This window comes from Anopheles arabiensis, chromosome 2 (assembly GCF_016920715.1).
Source record: "Anopheles arabiensis isolate DONGOLA chromosome 2, AaraD3, whole genome shotgun sequence".
Lineage (NCBI taxonomy): Eukaryota > Metazoa > Arthropoda > Insecta > Diptera > Culicidae > Anopheles > Anopheles arabiensis.
In genome coordinates, this window is record NC_053517.1 from 105174709 (window position 1) to 105192172 (window position 17464).

The 17464-nt window shown below is 46.3% G+C and overlaps 3 protein-coding genes across 3 annotated transcripts; 1 reads left to right on the top strand and 2 right to left on the bottom strand.

The window, feature by feature from the left end:
• Positions 1 to 942: 942 nt before the first annotated feature.
• Positions 943 to 9225, bottom strand: LOC120896560. Its single transcript, XM_040300760.1, has 5 exons — positions 8445 to 9225; positions 2516 to 3121; positions 2136 to 2406; positions 1918 to 2064; positions 943 to 1845 (listed from the first exon to the last, which is right to left on the bottom strand). The coding sequence occupies exons 2-5, from the start codon at positions 3099 to 3101 to the stop codon at positions 1488 to 1490; spliced, it is 1362 nt and encodes a 453-aa protein (XP_040156694.1). The 5' UTR covers positions 3102 to 3121; positions 8445 to 9225; the 3' UTR covers positions 943 to 1487.
• A 551-nt stretch (positions 9226 to 9776) lies between these two features.
• LOC120895880 (RING finger protein nhl-1-like) lies at positions 9777 to 15762 on the top strand. The gene is made up of 11 exons (XM_040299588.1): positions 9777 to 10168; positions 10231 to 10376; positions 10448 to 10617; positions 10850 to 10930; positions 11563 to 11682; positions 13688 to 13775; positions 14102 to 14304; positions 14360 to 14493; positions 14561 to 14707; positions 14783 to 15044; positions 15113 to 15762. The coding sequence occupies exons 1-11, from the start codon at positions 10008 to 10010 to the stop codon at positions 15587 to 15589; spliced, it is 1989 nt and encodes a 662-aa protein (XP_040155522.1). The 5' UTR covers positions 9777 to 10007; the 3' UTR covers positions 15590 to 15762.
• On the bottom strand, positions 15619 to 17453 carry LOC120895882 (ras-related protein Rab-43). The gene is made up of 5 exons (XM_040299590.1): positions 17334 to 17453; positions 16992 to 17268; positions 16762 to 16846; positions 16432 to 16688; positions 15619 to 16348 (listed from the first exon to the last, which is right to left on the bottom strand). Exons 2-5 carry the CDS (start codon positions 17202 to 17204, stop codon positions 16241 to 16243), a joined length of 663 nt encoding a protein of 220 aa, XP_040155524.1. The 5' UTR covers positions 17205 to 17268; positions 17334 to 17453; the 3' UTR covers positions 15619 to 16240.
• Between the last annotated feature and the right edge of the window lie 11 nt (positions 17454 to 17464).

The window sequence follows — 17464 nt, forward strand, 5'->3', positions numbered from 1 at the left end:
TTTCGATAGGCATATCAAAAACCGGAATGAATACAGATAAATCGGTATTTCTGGTCACTCTGGTGCAAGCCCGCACGTCAAACGCGGTCAACTGAACGAAAACGTCAGCGCGCGTTGCTGACAGTTAGTTAACGAAGCAGCTACCCAATACGCAAAATCTGTTGCTTGGGAGTCATACTGCATGCTGGTGTGCGGCTAATTAGAAGTCAAATAACAGTCCTTTAACTGACGCAATCCAAATGAAACTTGAAGCGTTATTTTAACGAAAATATGAAGAAGAATGTGTATTTTCTTACCTGTTCCGTAGTTTCAGCCGCTCTACATCTGGCGCTCTCTATGCTCTACGCTCTCTGGTTAATGAAACTTTGTCTCCTGGCGAACAGAGGCACTGATCAATGGCGAACAGGCATTTGATGAATCATTAAAGTGCAGTTGTTAGCTAGGATGGTCGCTATGGCGTACTGGATGATGTGGTAAAGGATCACAAGCAATAAAACACAACCTTTCTTTTTTAGTGCGAGAATGCGGATCGGATTAGACTGAAATTTGAGTCGTTTAGATCTCGTTTTGGAGCCATTTCAGGCATTTCTTTTGAAAGGCCTAAAATTAAGTTCGTCTAATGCCGTCTGTAGTCCTAAAGGATAGCTGCCGACGGCTCTAACTATACCGATGATTTTGACGATGTCGGCTGCTAACTAGCGGCTCCTGACTGCTCTAGACGGCTTTAGGCAGCTTCAGAGTACCTATCTTCGCGAGCCGCTTACGATTTTGGTAGATTCGTTCCGAAACAATTCCAGTTTATATTAGTCAAATTTGCCCGCAACAACAATACAGTGGGTCTTGCTATCGTTAGCACAAGCACTTCACCACAACGCTTATTAAGAGCTGCATTTAAGCTTCCGTGACAAAACGAGCTGAAAGAAAGCAACACACTCACCAATATTTTATTTAAATATTTACACGACTCGCGGTTTCACTTTATTGCTCTTTGTCGTTCCCTGGTCATTAGCGACTACGTTGAAAATTATGGGCACCTGTTGCTGCAAATAATTACACAATAAATATTAAAAACAACGTTCGTCTAACGTAAGACTGTTTCTCCATGCTGTTTAGGCCACTATGTGACCACACGCTCACCAAAACACAAAAAGGATCGCACATCCAGCAAACCTGCCCCCTTCGTGTCCAATTATCGTATCTGTCTAATACATTACGAATAAATTACTATTCTATCTAACGAAACGGAACTCTATGCCGCAGTTCGCTCACATGAAGCTGTAAGATCGATTCCATCCATCTACTGCTAAGATTTACATCCATTACTGTGAAACTGTCAACGATCTTAACTGTTTAATACCCTTCCAGTAGGTCGGATCGCGTCACGCGCTGCCATAACCGAATGATTCGTTTGTTTTGTAGCACCAGATATACTACAGAAACTCCCCCGAGATAAGTGATTACTAACATGGGCTTTTTTGTTTGCATCCCTACATTGCCATCTCCGCTAGATCGCGCTGCTCCAGCTGTACGATCGTACTTTCTTTGGTGTTGCTGTTCCGCGACCCGGTCGCCCGCGGTTCACGGGCCGGATATTCGACACGCTCGCTCGGGATCTCGTTGCCAAAGTGTGCCTCATCATCCACGTCACGATCGGAGTCTTCCGCTTCGTGCCGATCCCCGGCCGGCTGTCGGTACATCTGCTGGAAGTTGTTGGACGAACGGAACAAACTGCGCGGGCAGTCCTTGTAGTAGGGGAAGCATTCACCCGGACCATCCTGCCCGCGGCCAATCTTTTCGGCCGTTACGTACTCCTCCAAATGTTCGGCATATGGCGATTGGGATGCTCTGATAATGGAGAAAAATGTTGCTTAATTAAGCACAATAACTAGATTACAGTACAACTACTAAAAGACTTACGTAAAGAACAGCTTCAACATCTCACCGATCAGCCCAAACTTCTCGATCGACTTCGAGTGGACCTCACATATGGCACGAAGCATGCACGCTCTACCATCCAGCCCAAAGTTGGCAATGAAATCTTCAACCACCACGTACAGCAGCGCTCTTTTCAGGGACGAGACAAAGTTATTAGCAAAAACATCATTTAATTTCACTTTTCAACGCGATCACCTTACCGTTCTCCACCATGGAACGCATGCTTGTGCTCGGCCGGAAGCTGTGGCATGGCCATTTCCCCATCCTCATCATCCAACCGGTTGGTGGTGATCTTGAAGTGATCGTTCGCCGGGCTGGGAATGCTCCGCTTTCGTCGCTGCAGCCGCATATAGTCCGACACGTAGTCGGCCAGCACGGACCCAGCTGCCTGGCCCATCGATCTTGCAAATATGGGCGGTAATACACCGAGCGGATTCTGGTTATCCGTCAGTCCCAGCTTATCGAAGTCAACTGAGAGATAGATAGAGAAGAGAAGACAAAAACAAACAAATCGAGTGTAAATGGTTGCAACACGGAAGGAGCTATAGGGAGAAACGCACTAACGGGCACTGCTACTCACTCGTTATGGGCAAGCTGATCGAGATGTTGGACAGAAAGCCGGTCGGTGGGTAGCGCACAAACGGTAGGGCGATCGTCGGCGCAATCGTTAGTGACGTACCGGGCGGCAGCGCTAACCGACCGTCGTCCGTAACCCAGATCAGGCGCTTCTTTCTGCTGTGCGGTTCGCTGGATTTGGCCGTTCCACTCGCTTGCTTTCCGCCACCGCTCGTCGTCTGCGGGCCGGCATCGTGTGGCATCGATTTTCGATAATCATCCTCGGACACGTACTTTTTCCGGTACTTTTTGCTTTCCTTGCCCGCGAGCCGTTTCTTCGCCGTGTGGTGGTGGTAGTTGGGCGACGACGACTCTGCCGGCGACGACTCACGCGCAGCAATTAGTTCGTCGGCTGCCGTGCGTAAGTGACCGGAATCGGGACGCGTGTCGCTTTCTACCCCGACCGCGGTTTGGGTGCCTTTGGGATCGTTTGCCGGGAGCTTTAGCTCGTGCTGTTCTGATGTGGTGGTGGTGGACGCTATGATGGCCGGGATCGTTACAAGTGCTAGAAGAAGAACAAGCTGGACGCACCGTGTCCACCGAGTCTCCATTTTAAGACGGTGTTGAAAGACTAAGGAAAAGAAGAAGAAGAAAAAGAGTCAAAAAGCATAATTCTACGATCAAGATCAACGGATTAGCGTAACCAACAACCAACGAACGATCTTCTTGCATCATAGACCCATACGAATCTGGTTCACTTTCCGTTTCACGCAACAGAGCCGTAAATTATGGCCACAATTGCAGTCGCTAATGCTTAAGCTGTCCGCCCCCGAACCGGCCCCACAGCTCGTTGATCATACGCTTAACGAGCCGACTATTGGCATATTTCATGTACAAACGCCTCTTTTTCACTCGTTCAATTCAATTCAATTCACCACCAGAAGCAAGTCTCAATCGACCATTAAGCCGGCTTGCCGTTAGGGTTCAACTTCGCCAAACTTCTCCACACACACACACACCCTGGTCATCTCTATGCTCCTCTCGGTGTGGCCTGATGTGGCTATGTCCGGAAAAACCAGTTTCCCGGTCACGATTCCTCGGGCGATTCACACACGCCAGCCAGAACCTACATTCCCAGGCCTCCAAACAAACGCGCGACAACGCTTGAGCTCGAGTGGGAAGAAGAGGATGCGCTGCATACCTTGTTCTTGCTTTCCCATCCCCGTACCCCCGGAATGGACGAAAGGGAAGTTTCTTTTTCCACCCAACGACAATACCGGTATGGTACGTGGTACAAACCCATACCGAACCCGCGGCGCAAGAAGATAAGCGCTCCAAAACGTTCCAGCAGCCCGACACAGGAGGACGCTTTCATCTTCAGCAAGTTCCATTTTCCCTTTCAGCAACTGCCAGCTGCATCCTCGGCTTCTGTGTTGCCGTTCGCGTACTGCTCCATGATCTATGACACCGGACGACGTCAACTTTCGATTTCCGGGTCGCAGCGGGACAGTGTGCCGCTTTCTTGATCCCCACAAAACGAAACCCACTTTTTCGGGGTGGTTCCCCCGAAAATCCTGTTTCAGCCTGCGCCCCTGAGCCTTCTGGAACAAGAATTATTATCTGCAGCGCAATTGGCTGCTCCTGCAAGGTGACACACTTACCGGAGGTGAAATTCGAAATTTAGGACGTGGTGGGCACTATGACCGGCCGCGGCCCCCCGCCCGGAACACTCAATAACTCCTTGGATGACCTCGTTATTTTCGGTACAGCAATTTCACCCCATCTTAATGGTGCGCGATCCTCGATCGGAGAAGAAGGAGGAGTTCAAAGATCGTGTACTGAATTTCGTTCGCAGGCAATGACGCACAAACCCCTGTTCAGTTTTTCCCCATTGCTTCCTACCCAAACAATTATCGACCTTGAACTTGGTGGCACCGGTGGCAAGGAAGTTGAAATTGCTTTTTATGAACTTTCGCTTGCATTACTGCCCCCAAAATCCTGTGAACAACAACCTCCACCTGTGTGTCTTGTTTTATTGCCCTGTCTGGGGCACAAATTACCGATGCGCCTATAAATTATGAACAATTGCGGCGCGAGCTTGTGAGACGAACGGAAATTTATGTTGTACGCACGCAACTACAATGTTCTCATCAGGCTGTACGGACATCACCACCACCACCGTCACCGGACCTTCCATACATGGGATGCAGCTCATCTTTAGCATTACCCCCATTCCGCAAAGTCTCGGTGCGGGAAGGAAGCAGTGAGTGACGGAAAAAAGAGAAAACGAAACCAACCGGACGGACGGACGGATGGGGAAGTGATCGGGAATCGGGCATTGTGTCCCGGCGGTGCAGCGACGATATCAATTTAATCCGATTGAGCATGAAATGGGACGATGATTCGCAAGCGCATCGGGGTGCACGTGTGTGACTGCACCGTGGGCTGCACTTTGCGCAAAGGGTCGGGAAGGGAAGAAGTAAAAAAAACAAGATCCGAGATGGAGTCAGAAGAATGCAATTTCGGAGATGAAGTGCGCTGTTTTTTTAACGTTTCATTTTCTCATTTTTTTGTGTTTTGTCCGTAAATATGCGTGCAGGTATTTCATCAATGGAGCAAAAACGCTGTGTGTGTTTACAGGCCATTTTTGAGCGCAAATAAGATACATCGTGGGTTTGGGTATGGTTGTGCCGTATCGTAGAGGTCATAAACATTTGAGGGGGTTTATTTTTTCAGTCATACATTTTTAGGTCAAAACGATGCACTCAACAGGCATTTTGCTTTAAAATGCTCGTGGAATACAATACAATGTTTAGTACTCTAATTAAGTAAACTTTCTGGTGCAATTCTTCTTGAAGTCATTCTACAAAAACTTGAACGAAAATGTATTGTTCTGATTAAATGAAAAATGATGTTTAAAATACGTAGTTGATCTTGCAGTAGAAATCAAACACATCCATAAAAAGGGATACATTTAGTCCATACCTTATATTTGTACAATCTCTTCAACATCTTGAAATGTATCAATTTTACTATTTACGGACCAACTATGATAATCACATGTGACAGTTTATGTGGAATTCTGAGGACTGAAAAAGTCATAAAATAGCACTACATAACAGGTTTGGACATTTTACACGAAATCAGATTCTTCGCGGACCCAACATGTTGAACTATGCTATCCGGATATAGCCAATTTGGCAAGAATGACGAACTGCTAGCTCTATAGAAATGCCAGAGCTTCATATATTGTCTTAACTTTGGACAACATCTCTCCTTGCAGAAATCTTGCAGAAAATGCTCAAGCGTAGTTTGCAAGGCGCATAAAGTGACCCTCGAAAGTTTGATCTGTAGAATTAGTTGTTCAGACGGACATTGTGTTCGAAAGAGTCAATAACAAGGTCGGTTGTGTTTGATCACAAGCTAATCATCATGAAAAACAAAAACCGCTCTCTCCGTTTGTTGAAATCTCCTCCATACCGCCCAGAGACACCTTGAATGGAAGATGCGTCTTAAGCTTTGTACTAAAGCATAACCTAAAGATCTAATCTAATCAACTCAGACGTGTGCTAAAAAATTTCCCTTTTGCATCCAATCATCGTAAATAATAGCGCCAAAGTGCAGTATTGACCCTCTATCCTCCAACCATAGATACAAGGCGCATCTTGCACCGTTAATTGAATACATCTCGATGCAAAAATGGTAATCTAGTGGCAACATTAATGATCCCGGTGCCGTATGTCCAATCGAATCTACGCACAAACACACACACACGCTAATGAGGCAAACATTAGCACCAAATCGAGCCCAATGACCCCGACGATGGCCCACCGTTTCTAGCCTGGACACCCTCCTAACACATTATTTCCGCATTCACATTGAGTACTTTCACACATTCGTCTCAACGCCCCAGAATGACGCGGTTTCGGTGCATCCCACCCCAGCCCAAACGGCCAGCTGCGTTAGCGACGCAGCTTGGTGATGGTCACGGTCATCATTGGCAGTGTTTTATACGTTCCGCTCACCCTCACCCTTCGCCTGCATCAGTCACTGGATCAGCTCTAGCGGTCTAAAGTTAGGTCAAGGTTTCGTGCGCCGAACGCCGCACAAAAACGCATCCAAAGGAAAGTGACTAACGAGCCACTGGGGCCGGACCGGGTGTTGCCGGAAGCCGGCAGATTAGGGGTCGGTGGAGGCTGCGGTTCGGCGAGCGCGCGTGCAATCTATGGTAGAGTAGTACCGGTAGTGACCGGCAGGCCCAAGCCACGCGGACCAGGACACGCACGAGGTGTACGGTTTTTGCGTGTGCTGCATGTTCGGAATGGGGCGGAAACGAGTTTTCCAACCATTTGCGCGTGCGCGTCTCATTTTGTTTTCTGCTGCCTCGTCTTCTTCGCTTTGCTGGTTCGTACTTCATTCCACACAGCCTGCACTCGCTGTGCACTTGCACTTTGCAGCAGCCTCCATCAGGTTTGCGACGAGGCGGAGAGAAAACGCTGTCCAGCCCGTCCATCCCCGTGTCTTGATGGCCGTCTTGTTTGAGGGTTGATTTATTGCATTCCGAAAAAAGGCCTTAATTTCCCACTTTATTTTCTTATGTGGCGGCATGTTAAATGGGGAAGATGATTTGTTTCCCGTGGTTAAGTTCTTTAGTGCAGTATTTTTTAATCCTTTCCATCTGTTTTATGAGTTTTGATTTGTTTCTTGGTAGATGCTGTTTTTACTTTGTTTCGTGTTGCCGTGTTGTCTTGAATTTGTTACGGTTTAATTTTAATGTGGCAATTTTGTTTGCAGTTTTAGCGAATGATTTGATATTTTTGCTAGTTTTATTTTCATACCTAACTTGTATTACATTCTTGAAGTCTTAGTTTAATTCTTTTTTGCATATATGACACGGCGTATTTTGCACGAGATGATGATGATTTTCCTGTGTTTCCGTTCTTTGTATGACTTTTCAGATAGTTTTATGAGTTTGTTTGGTTTTATTTCTTCTAATTTTTTTTCTTTATTTTCATTAGTAAGTATGTATTAATACTTTATCCTTGTATGATGGTTTGTTTTAAACACGTTAATATCTTCATTTGCTATTCAGTATCACTATCAATAGTTTTGCGAGTCTATTAATTTGCTATTTTTTATTTGCTATTTTATAATATTTATGTCCTTCTTATATCTGTTTTTTATTGCAAAAAAACTCTTTTTTATAGATTTTTTATTCTTCTTAAATTCTGATCATTATTCTGAAACGTAAGCCACAAAAAAAGAAAACGACAAAACCTTCAGATTACGGAGCCATTCAAGTATCAATAACAATAAACAACAATACCACATAAAGCTCTCAAGCTCATTAGGTCAAGTAATAAACGACTTCCACAATGCATTACACCTTCCCCATTTACCGTTGCAGGCGTTCAAAGACAATCGTCAATCGTCAAACCGATATGACCTAACGATATGCATCGGCAAGTGCATTCTGGCCCACTGGCAAACTGCCCGATCGTGCAGCGCGTTTTCACCGTGATCACAATCCAGGTGAACGAAAGCGACACTCCGACCAGTCACTCTCGCCGACCCCACCAGCCGATGACGATAATGATGGCCGACATTGGTTTCACTCTCGTTGCCCACAGAGGACCAGATTCTTCGCCAGCCGCCGTGTGGTACGTACGTGTGTGGTACGCGTCGCAATAGGAAAAACCACACACGCATACACGTTTGGTCGTGATGTTCTGCTTTTAATTTTCCCCATGGTTTGCCGGCGATTGGAAAGGAAGCGTGGATGAAGAGGGAAATCCACAACGCAAGACGAGATGGACCGGATGTGTAAGTTTAAGTTTAAGGAACATGTGACACCCTGGTTATAGCTGTATTCCAGGCGAATGTATGACCAAGAGGTTGGAATGTCCCGAATGCTGTGATAAGAAGAGATCTTCGCAGGGAGCGATCGCACTTACGCTGTCTTGTTTTAAGATGCGTTGAAGGTAATCTATCAATCTAGTGCAGGTCTTTCCACCTCGTATCACTACACTGTTGAGAAGATCAGGTTAAACACTCTTCTGGACGCACGGATATCACGATATCACGGGCACAGCAACACTCACACACATAAACACACACACATACACACACCCTAAGCGGAGACTTTGTCGTAGGTCTTTTGCTGAACTAGGTCACCGTGTGAAACTGACACTATCTCCAGAAATTCTGCCTTGCCTCGCCACCTCCTGGGGGGACTATTATCGATCGCTCCTCGTAGTCGTAGTCAAATTGTGTCACAGCCTGATCGCCCGCTCACTGCACCATCCGCATTACGCTGCACCTTTCTTTCCACCCCACTGCAAACATCCAATTATTCGCGATCGTTTTCACACGTGTGCTCCACATCACCCCAAATTACGCCGCTGCATTTCATGCCGTTGCACTGCAAACTTCCTTCTCCAGCCTCGTTGGGCTGGTCTCCCGGGGGCGGAGGGGGCGCCAATAATCAATCGACCGAAGCAGTAGCTAATTCCGGCAGCAGACACCAAACCCGCTGGGAGGGAAAACCACGCTATCACGGAAACGAACGCACAAAGACTCGACAAAGACAGACCCCAAAACCACAAACCAAACCACTGTGTGCCGCAAGTAACCGCGTACTTGCGTACCGCTTCGCTATGCGCTCCGAGCTCGACTAAAGCGCGTCACGGCGGGAAAAAAGAGTTTAAGTGGCTCCCGGGATGGTTGCACCGTCCGTCCGTGCCGTGCGCGAATCCCACCACCACCAGTGTTGGGGAGAAATGGCAAGCCTCAAGCAAAGAAGCTCCAGCCCGATCGAACGAATGAACCGAAGCCGAGACGGCGATTGCCTTCGTACGACCGGTTACGGGGCATCTGATTGGGGCTGCTGCTGTGGACTCGCTTAAGCGGTGACACCTGGCAGAGAACTTGGCAAGGGTGCATCTTCAGCACACACGGAGCACGGATGAAGATGGCAAAACTGATCAGTAATGATGATGATGATGACGACGATGATCATAACGTTGGCGGTGAGGAGAAGACGAATCAAGAATCCTTCCTCAGCTGTTCGTCGCGACGGTTAAGCTGACAAGCGATATGGCTTCACGCTGTGGGTTGGACGGTAAGTGAAAGCTGAAAATGTGATTTAAATGTAATTGGGGAAGGAAAAATTTCGCTTTTGAAATCCTTCCTCTAGTTTGTGTATTTTTTTTAATCATGATTCATTTCCTCTCAAGTCAGCAAAGCGACAACAATAAATTATTGGAGGGGAGAAAACCCAATACAACAGTGTTGCTGTACTGTCACTTGGTCAGAAAAACACATCCACAGTATCTTCCCCAAACGATCGTTGAAAAACAAATGTACGCACAAGATAAGATTCTGTATCAGATCGCCAATCGAAGAAGGCCTTTCCTTCAAACTGGAAGTTCCTGGTTCAGGTCTGCTTGGTTCAGTATCATTTGTAGGTCCAGTGAGTGAAGGTGACTCTGTTTTTCATCCCAGTAAACTAACCAATAATGAACCAGGAACGCACCATGAGCCGAGGGATACGCAGCAGTCGTCTGATTTCCTACGACGATACGGCCAGAAGTCCACCGATGGCAGTTCCAATGCGTAATCGACATCCGGAAGGATCTTCAGCCTCCTTCCGAAACTCGTACGACCCTGGTAGTAGGAAGTGAGTGTGGAATAATAGACATGATCACTTCCTAAGATCAATGATGATCGTTTTATTTTTAGAGAACATTCCATGTCTAAAAACATAGAGCAATTACTAATCTGTGGACTTTGCGAGCTGCGTCTAACCGTGCCGAAGATGCTCAACTGTCAACATACCTTCTGTCTGGAGTGTCTGGAAGAGTGTCTCCACAAGCAAACTGATCGGTGTAAGATCGCAGTGCTATGATTACTCTATACAATGATCAATAAGGATCTGATCTCAAAACCTCCTCTGCAGCTTTCATTGGATGTATTACCTGCGGCACGAAGCAGCTGCTAAAGGATCCGGATCTAACCGTGCTACCATCGAACCTGCACATCGACAACATGCTGCAGATGATGCATCCCGCACCTTCGCTATCATCTTCGCTGATTCGTTCGCCCGTAGGAAGCTATCAGTTGGAAAATGTAACGTACCTGAACCACACACGCACGTGTTCTTGTGCTCTTATCTTGGTGGCACTATGTTGACCACCTTTAATTGGTCACTTATCAATGTAGGGGGGACCACCAACGCCGGGCAAACATTCTTCTCTTATCGGGGGACAGTTTTGCTTATTGGTGTTGGTTGTTGCTTCTAAAGTACTTTTGTTCTTGATTTGTGTTATGTTTTTTTGTCTCTCTCTCTCTCTCTCTCCAGAATCTGACCCCAACGCTACAGTGCTCCAAGTGTCAAACAGTGTCGGAAACAACACTCCACAAATGTGATCACTGTATGTCGGTATGTTTTACTATTTTATCTATTCTATTTGCTGTTTTCATATTCTTATTGGTAATATCTTATTTGATTGTATTTTTCATTGTTTTTGTTTGCTGATTGACTTGATTGTAATAGTTATTAAGTAGTTTCAACAAATTTTGTTTTTTGATCATTTACTTATGAATTATTTTGTTATTGTCTTGTTTGTTACTAAAGAATTATTGATTATTTGGACTGTTGATTATTTCTCCTAATTTCAATGGATTTACTACAAGAAAACAGTTCAGAAACGATGTAACAAAACTAAACCATTTCTTTTTGCATGATTGCTATTATTAAAGAAAGGGCTTTCAAAAATACTTCTGCAGTACGAATTCAATCAGTTTTATTTCCCGTTGTTAAAGAAAATGGGGACAAACAATTCCCAAAATTGGATCGTCTTAATTCAAAATCAAGTTTTACTTTTACCAAAACAAAACAAGTTCTCGCGTGTTGCGCGTTGGAATGAAAGCCAACGACAAAACAAAACAAAACAAGAAATTAAATTAAAGACACACTTTGATAACGAGTCAACAAGTTCAAGATCATTAGGATACAGCAACACGGCCAACATTTAAGCGCACGCCATTTTCGGTTTTTTTTTTCTTTTGCAGATGCTGTGCGCAATCTGCTGGCTCGGGCACGTGGATGAGCTGGCGCGACAGGTCGGCCAGCTGGAGGGTCAGCTAAAGTCGGCCATCGAAAAATTGGACCATAAACTGATCGACTATAAGGTAAGTAAATTAACGCCAAAAAGGGCCCGCGGCAAGGCAGTTCATGGGCATGTGCCAATCATCCTACCCGGGGCCCGGTGGATAATGCTTGATGAGTGTGTGTGTATTCCGAAGACCGAAAATTACCAACGGCGCTCTTCCCCTTTCCCGCCCCACGAAGGGGGATAATCAAAGTCGGTACAAACGGGCGATGCGCCGCACTGTCTTTGATGCTGCGCGCACAGACGACAAATTGGTTGCGAATAAAAGCGCACACAAGCACACACACGCGCGTGCGCGCTCGCCATTCCGTGCAATCGAGAGTGAAAATAAGGTCACGGTGGAATGACAAAAATTGTGTCCCTTATCACACGATCGTACCACACCACGCGAGAGCGTGCCGAGCGCAATCGAATGGCGCTTTAATCTGTTTAATCTCGGGCCACACAGCGCATGCCAGACGGAGGAAAGTGATCCCGTCCGCAGCCGGATGTCCGATTGACGGATGTGTGTAGCGCCGCGGCGGATATTTTGTACGCGCAAATTGCCCAAAAAATCAGAACAACACGCAAAAGCGCTACCAAAGCGATCGTGTTTATGCGCAAACAATCCTTATCGCCAGGTGTAGCTTTGTAAACACACACACACACAAACGGAATGGTTATTTAATGTAAGAAATTAACTTTCCTTTAATATTTCATCAATACGAGTCACTTGGCAAGTCACACAAACCCGCTCGGCGCACACACACGTGAGCCATGGCGCAGCAGCGCTCCATTTGAAATCTCTTTGCGCGCGCTCGCGCGCACGTGCTACGCATCGAAATGGGCGGTTTGATTTGGCTATTGATCGACGGAAAGGCAGGCGTTGCGCACTGTCATTGCGCATGCAAGGGTGGTGCTGCCGCTGCTTCCGTACGCCGACGCCCATGCGGTGTAAGTTGCAAAACGAAAAACTTGCGCTTGCTACCAAACAGAAAGTGTCCGCGATCGATTGTTTTGAGGTGAAATTTTGAAGCAAACCCAAAACAGGATGCATACGAACGCGACCGATACGGGGTAGAATGAAAATTGAAATTTGGCGCTCGGAGGGCACGGGGTGCAACGGTTCAGGTCGGCGCGCTCATAAATTAGGTTGAAGTATAAGGGTAAAAACATCAACATTCCACAGACATTGATTTTAATTTCGACACACGTTTCGTGTGTGTGTTTGTGTGTGAAGAGATTCGCTGAGAAATATTTAAATGATATTTGGCACATTATTTAAATGGAGTTTTATGTGGTTTATGTTTTCAAGCACGTTATTTTGCTGTTGTTGGGCTGGCTATGGTTTTGATTGTTCCAGTTTTCCCTTTTTTTGTTCTTTTTCAGCATATCGTTTTACTCTTTGAATGTTTTGTTGTTGTTTCAATGTTACTTTCTTTTTAGTATACTTTTCTCTTTTATTAGTCATTTTGGTAAGCATTTAGATGGCTATTACTGTTATATTGTCTTTTATTTGTTTGTTAATGTTTTAATGTTATTTCCCTTTTTTAGTAAATTTATCTATTGTCTTAGTCATTTTCAATCATATTATTTCGAAATTTTCCAAATATATTGCCTCTTTGTGTGTTTGTATATTTGTTTGTTTTTACTGTACGAGTGTTAGTCCAGCGAAATTAGGTAAAAATAGATAATATTATGTTTTGAGCTCTTTTCCTCATCATCACGCTGATTTAGGGAATGAAGAGATCTTTTATTCAATAACCCCAAAAAGGAGAAAAATGTGTTATTTTTAACATCTATGTCAAAGTCTGTGAATAACAGTACAACAATTAGTGTTAATTCAGGTAGCACGTTTAAAAACGAGCGACAATTGCTACCCTTTTGCATTATTCTACCAGTTTACGTATGCAACACCATGATGTTACGGTTTCTATACAGCAGAACAAACGCGCTTCATCATGCAAATATATCGCACGGCAGCCAGCCAGCTACCGGTATTAACCGCTTACCTTTGTTATCCTTTATTTACCCTTCACTTTCAGAGCCGCTTTTCCGAGATCAACGACGAGATAACGGCCTGTTTTCGCGACAAAATGCTCGCCCTGCAGCGACAGCAGACGGAACTGTTAGGTGAAATTGATTGAACTTTCTTTCGCGAATTCTCTTCCCCCCTATACATATCTACATACAGACACCGGCACGCCGGGAATTCGATCACTCATTTGTCGCCTCCCCGTTACCGATGCACGGCACGTTCTACTCTGCTTTAGCTTATTAGTGCGCCGCGTTTCTTTCCGTTTCTTCCTTTGCATGTTTGGGCGTGGTGGTGGATGGTGGTGGTGGTGGACAAAACGAAACAAATCGCACATCCCAAATATGTCACGCACCGTTACGCCAACGCGTGCCCCTCTACCCCCTTAAATGATGGTCTCACGGGCTTCACCCCACAACTGCAGACTCGTCGCAGGGAATACTAAACGATGCGGTCTGTTCGCACGAGCTGGTGCGGGAGAAAATTGACCAGCTGCTAGCATCGATCGGACGCCCGATCGGGGGCGCACTGGATCCGGTCCAGCTCTACCTGAAGATGCACAAGGACATGTCGGTGATACTGGAGGAGGTGTCGCTGTGGGGCCGGGAGCGTATCCTGTTCAATCGGGTAAGCCCTGTCTGCTGAAGGACGATCAATTTCATTCAATTTTTGCTTGGAATAGGAAAAGCTGAAGGTAGAAACGATTTTCGACGCACCAACCGCACCGACCGTGAAGCGTAGCTCGAGCGCTAAAGCGGCGCCCAAACATCAGCTGCATCCGAACTCCTCGGAGACGACAGTGGCACAGTTTTACAAGTACGATTAATGTCCCAGACGCTTTTTGTAGGTAAAATAATGCATTTAAATGTTTCCATTACTTCAGAAGTCACGTCTACAAACCCAGACTGCTCTGGAACCACTGCCAGCGTCCAACGGGAGTGGGTTTTGCGCCCTGGAATCACGACGGGCTGGAAAAGCCACTGCTTTACGTCGCTGGTTCTGAGTGTCGTATCGTGTTTGGCATTGATAAGTACGTGCCTTTGCGAAAAGCTGCAGCAATCCTTAATCCTGTTCTACTTACCCCCCCCCCCCTCATTGCTTCCAGAACAAATGGTCACATCGTTCAGAAGATCACGCACGAAGAGCTGAGCTACCCGCAGGGCATCACGTTCGATCCGGAGCGCAAGGAGCTGTTCGTATCGGACAAGTGGAAGCACTGCATCTTTGTCTTTTCGCAGGAAGGACAGCTGCTCCGGAAACTATGCACCAAGGGCGATCAGGCCGGTCAGCTAAGGTCACCCGAGGGGATAGCCTTCTGTACGGGTGATTGCCTCTTCGTGTGTGACACTGGAAATGATAGAATACAGGTAAGTGTAATGGTTGAAATAATGTAAAAAAAAACAACTATTTCCACTTACCCTTCAACACGTTCCAGTGTCTTAGTACCTCGGACGGGAAGGCCCACTCGCAGTTTGGACGGCTCACGAAAGATCAGCTTATTAAAGCGTCGCAGACAAAAATTTCCTCCCGCATGGTGGATTTGAAAAATCCCACCGATATCGCTGTCCAGAAGAACGCTTCCGTGCTCGTGCTGGATGCAGGCAATCGGCGGGTGAAGCTGTTCAACAAGTACGGCGAACAGCTGCTCGAGTTTGGCCAAACCGGTACGATCAACGGACAGTTCCAGTACCCGGAGGTGATCGGTGTTGATCCGGCTGGGTTCATTCTGATCGGTGATGGTGGGAATGCGAAAATTCTAGTCTACCGCCCGAATGGACAGTTTGTAACGGCGCTCGGATCGCGCGGTGATTCGGCGGGAAAGTTTAACTGGATTTCGGGCCTTTGTGTTAGCAAGGATTGGGAGATTGTCATCAGCGATTACAAGAACCATGCCGTACAGCTGATCTCTTAGGTATGGAAGGTATGGAAACCGTACGGAACTTCGCTGCAAACCACTCTCTACCGAGTGGTGGGGCTAATGTTAAAATAGCGTTATATTTACAACAACTTTTTTCTGTTTCGATTTTAAAAATAGTTCCTTTCGAGGTTTGGCTCAACTCAATAAATAGTTTCAGGTATAAAATATGCAATCTAGTTCCTCTATTCCTACACACATTTCACATTCACTACGGGAGCTCACTTTTTGTTGTTCGAGAATCGGGTTCGTTATAGTATAACTACAAATTAGTTAACACATGCTTGCACCATGCCAAACGTATGTACAGGGGGAAAAGAAACCTGCATCTATGCGTCATTTAATGAGGCAAAAGATTTTAAGAAAGAATAGGATGAAGTGTTACGAGGAAGTATTAAAACATTTCACCTTAATTCGAGTACCTTACGTACTAAAACGCAACCTTTTTTTTTGCTCGTTTCTCGAATTGCTTAGAACGATGGCATTTGAACCGTGGCGTACCGCAAACCGATCGGGCTTGTGCAATAATGGGGAGAGGGCAATAAGTCGTTCACAAATTAGAACTGTTCAACAGTCGCGTTCGCAAATGGTCCTTTTACGCTTTGGCCAGGTATCATCAGCAGTAGCTACTACGCAAGGTGCACCGCTTCACGTTAAATTGCACAGCGAGTTGCACGTATTGGTTGATAAGCTTTTGCTCTGTCCGAGCGTGATGCCTTCCTCCTCTTCGGCCGCATTCAAGCCATCGTGGCGACGCTGTGAAGAAAACAAAGCGATTTAAGAGATTTTGTTTGCACAGCATAGGTCAGACTTGGGGGTCATCGTGTTACCGCACAGACCTTCAGTTCCGTTGCTAGCGTCATGAATGCGTCGTCCACGCAGCGATTGTCTTTGGCGGACGTTTCCATCACGAACATCACCTCCGGGATGTACTGGCACAGGTTTTCGGCTTCGGAAAACTCCACCTCCCGCTCCTCGTCCAGGTCGGATTTGTTGCCTATCACGAAGATCATCACATTGGAGGCGGTATACCGACGCACCTCGTCGATCCATCGTTGCAGGCTGAGGAAGGTCGATCGTTTGGTGATGTCGTACACTGGTGAAAATGGAGGAAAAGCACAGTTGTTAGTTGTTCCTATTGAGACTGTTGCTGTGAATAAAGTACACACCAATTAAAACACCGTTGGCCGATCGGTAATAGCTCTGCGTGATGGTCCGGAACCGTTCCTGCCCGGCCGTGTCCCATATCTGTAGCTGCAAGCGTAATCGCAAGCGATTAGAATAGGTGCGTGAGTTTGGTGAGAGGTGTGTGCAATTAATCTCCCGCCACCCGCGCCCTTTGGCCTTTCCGCCGTTTTGCGACGGATTAGAACACGGCAGACGCGCTTATCTTGCTTACCTTCACCTTCTTCCCATCCACCGAGACCGCTTTCATCGAAAAGTCGACCCCGATCGTGTTGCCGTGGCTTTCGATAAAGTTGCCCGATTTGAACCGCTGCACAATGCAGGTCTTGCCGGTACCACAGTCTCCGATGAGGACGATTTTGAACAGAAAATCAAACGATTCATCACCGCCCGTCGATATCAACGAGGTTGGACCTGAGGCGGACATTTTTGCTTGCGTTCTGTGTCGATGGTAAGAAAAAAACGGCTGCTGCTGCTGAAGCACGAATCACCTACACGTGTGCGAGAAGATCTTTAAGCTAGAAGCACGAACAATGTTACTTAATCACGTCCTTACCAAATTCTAATTAATAATTACTCCGCAAAGTAACACTCGCAAAAACGCGCTGCTGCTGCTTGTTTCCTTTGTGTATTGTTATGAATTTGAGACGAGCAAGAGCAATACAGCAGCGTGTAGACGGTGCAATG

Bases quoted from the DNA above. Each gene is read 5' to 3' on its own strand.
- LOC120896560 (XM_040300760.1), bottom strand. From the start codon at position 3,101: ATGGAGACTCGGTGGACACGGTGCGTCCAGCTTGTTCTTCTTCTAGCA. The intron at 2,407-2,515 runs GTGAGTAGCAGT...TCTATCTCTCAG, and splicing joins GATCAGCTTGCCCATAACGA to TTGACTTCGATAAGCTGGGA. The intron at 2,065-2,135 runs GTAAGGTGATCG...GTCCCTGAAAAG, and splicing joins GCGTTCCATGGTGGAGAACG to AGCGCTGCTGTACGTGGTGG.
- LOC120895880 (XM_040299588.1), top strand. From the start codon at position 10,008: ATGAACCAGGAACGCACCATGAGCCGAGGGATACGCAGCAGTCGTCTG. The intron at 10,377-10,447 runs GTAAGATCGCAG...CCTCCTCTGCAG, and splicing joins CCACAAGCAAACTGATCGGT to CTTTCATTGGATGTATTACC. The intron at 10,931-11,562 runs GTATGTTTTACT...TTTCTTTTGCAG, and splicing joins AATGTGATCACTGTATGTCG to ATGCTGTGCGCAATCTGCTG.
- LOC120895882 (XM_040299590.1), bottom strand. From the start codon at position 17,204: ATGTCCGCCTCAGGTCCAACCTCGTTGATATCGACGGGCGGTGATGAA. The intron at 16,847-16,991 runs GTAAGCAAGATA...TTACGCTTGCAG, and splicing joins TGGATGGGAAGAAGGTGAAG to CTACAGATATGGGACACGGC. The intron at 16,689-16,761 runs GTGTGTACTTTA...CATTTTCACCAG, and splicing joins GGCCAACGGTGTTTTAATTG to TGTACGACATCACCAAACGA.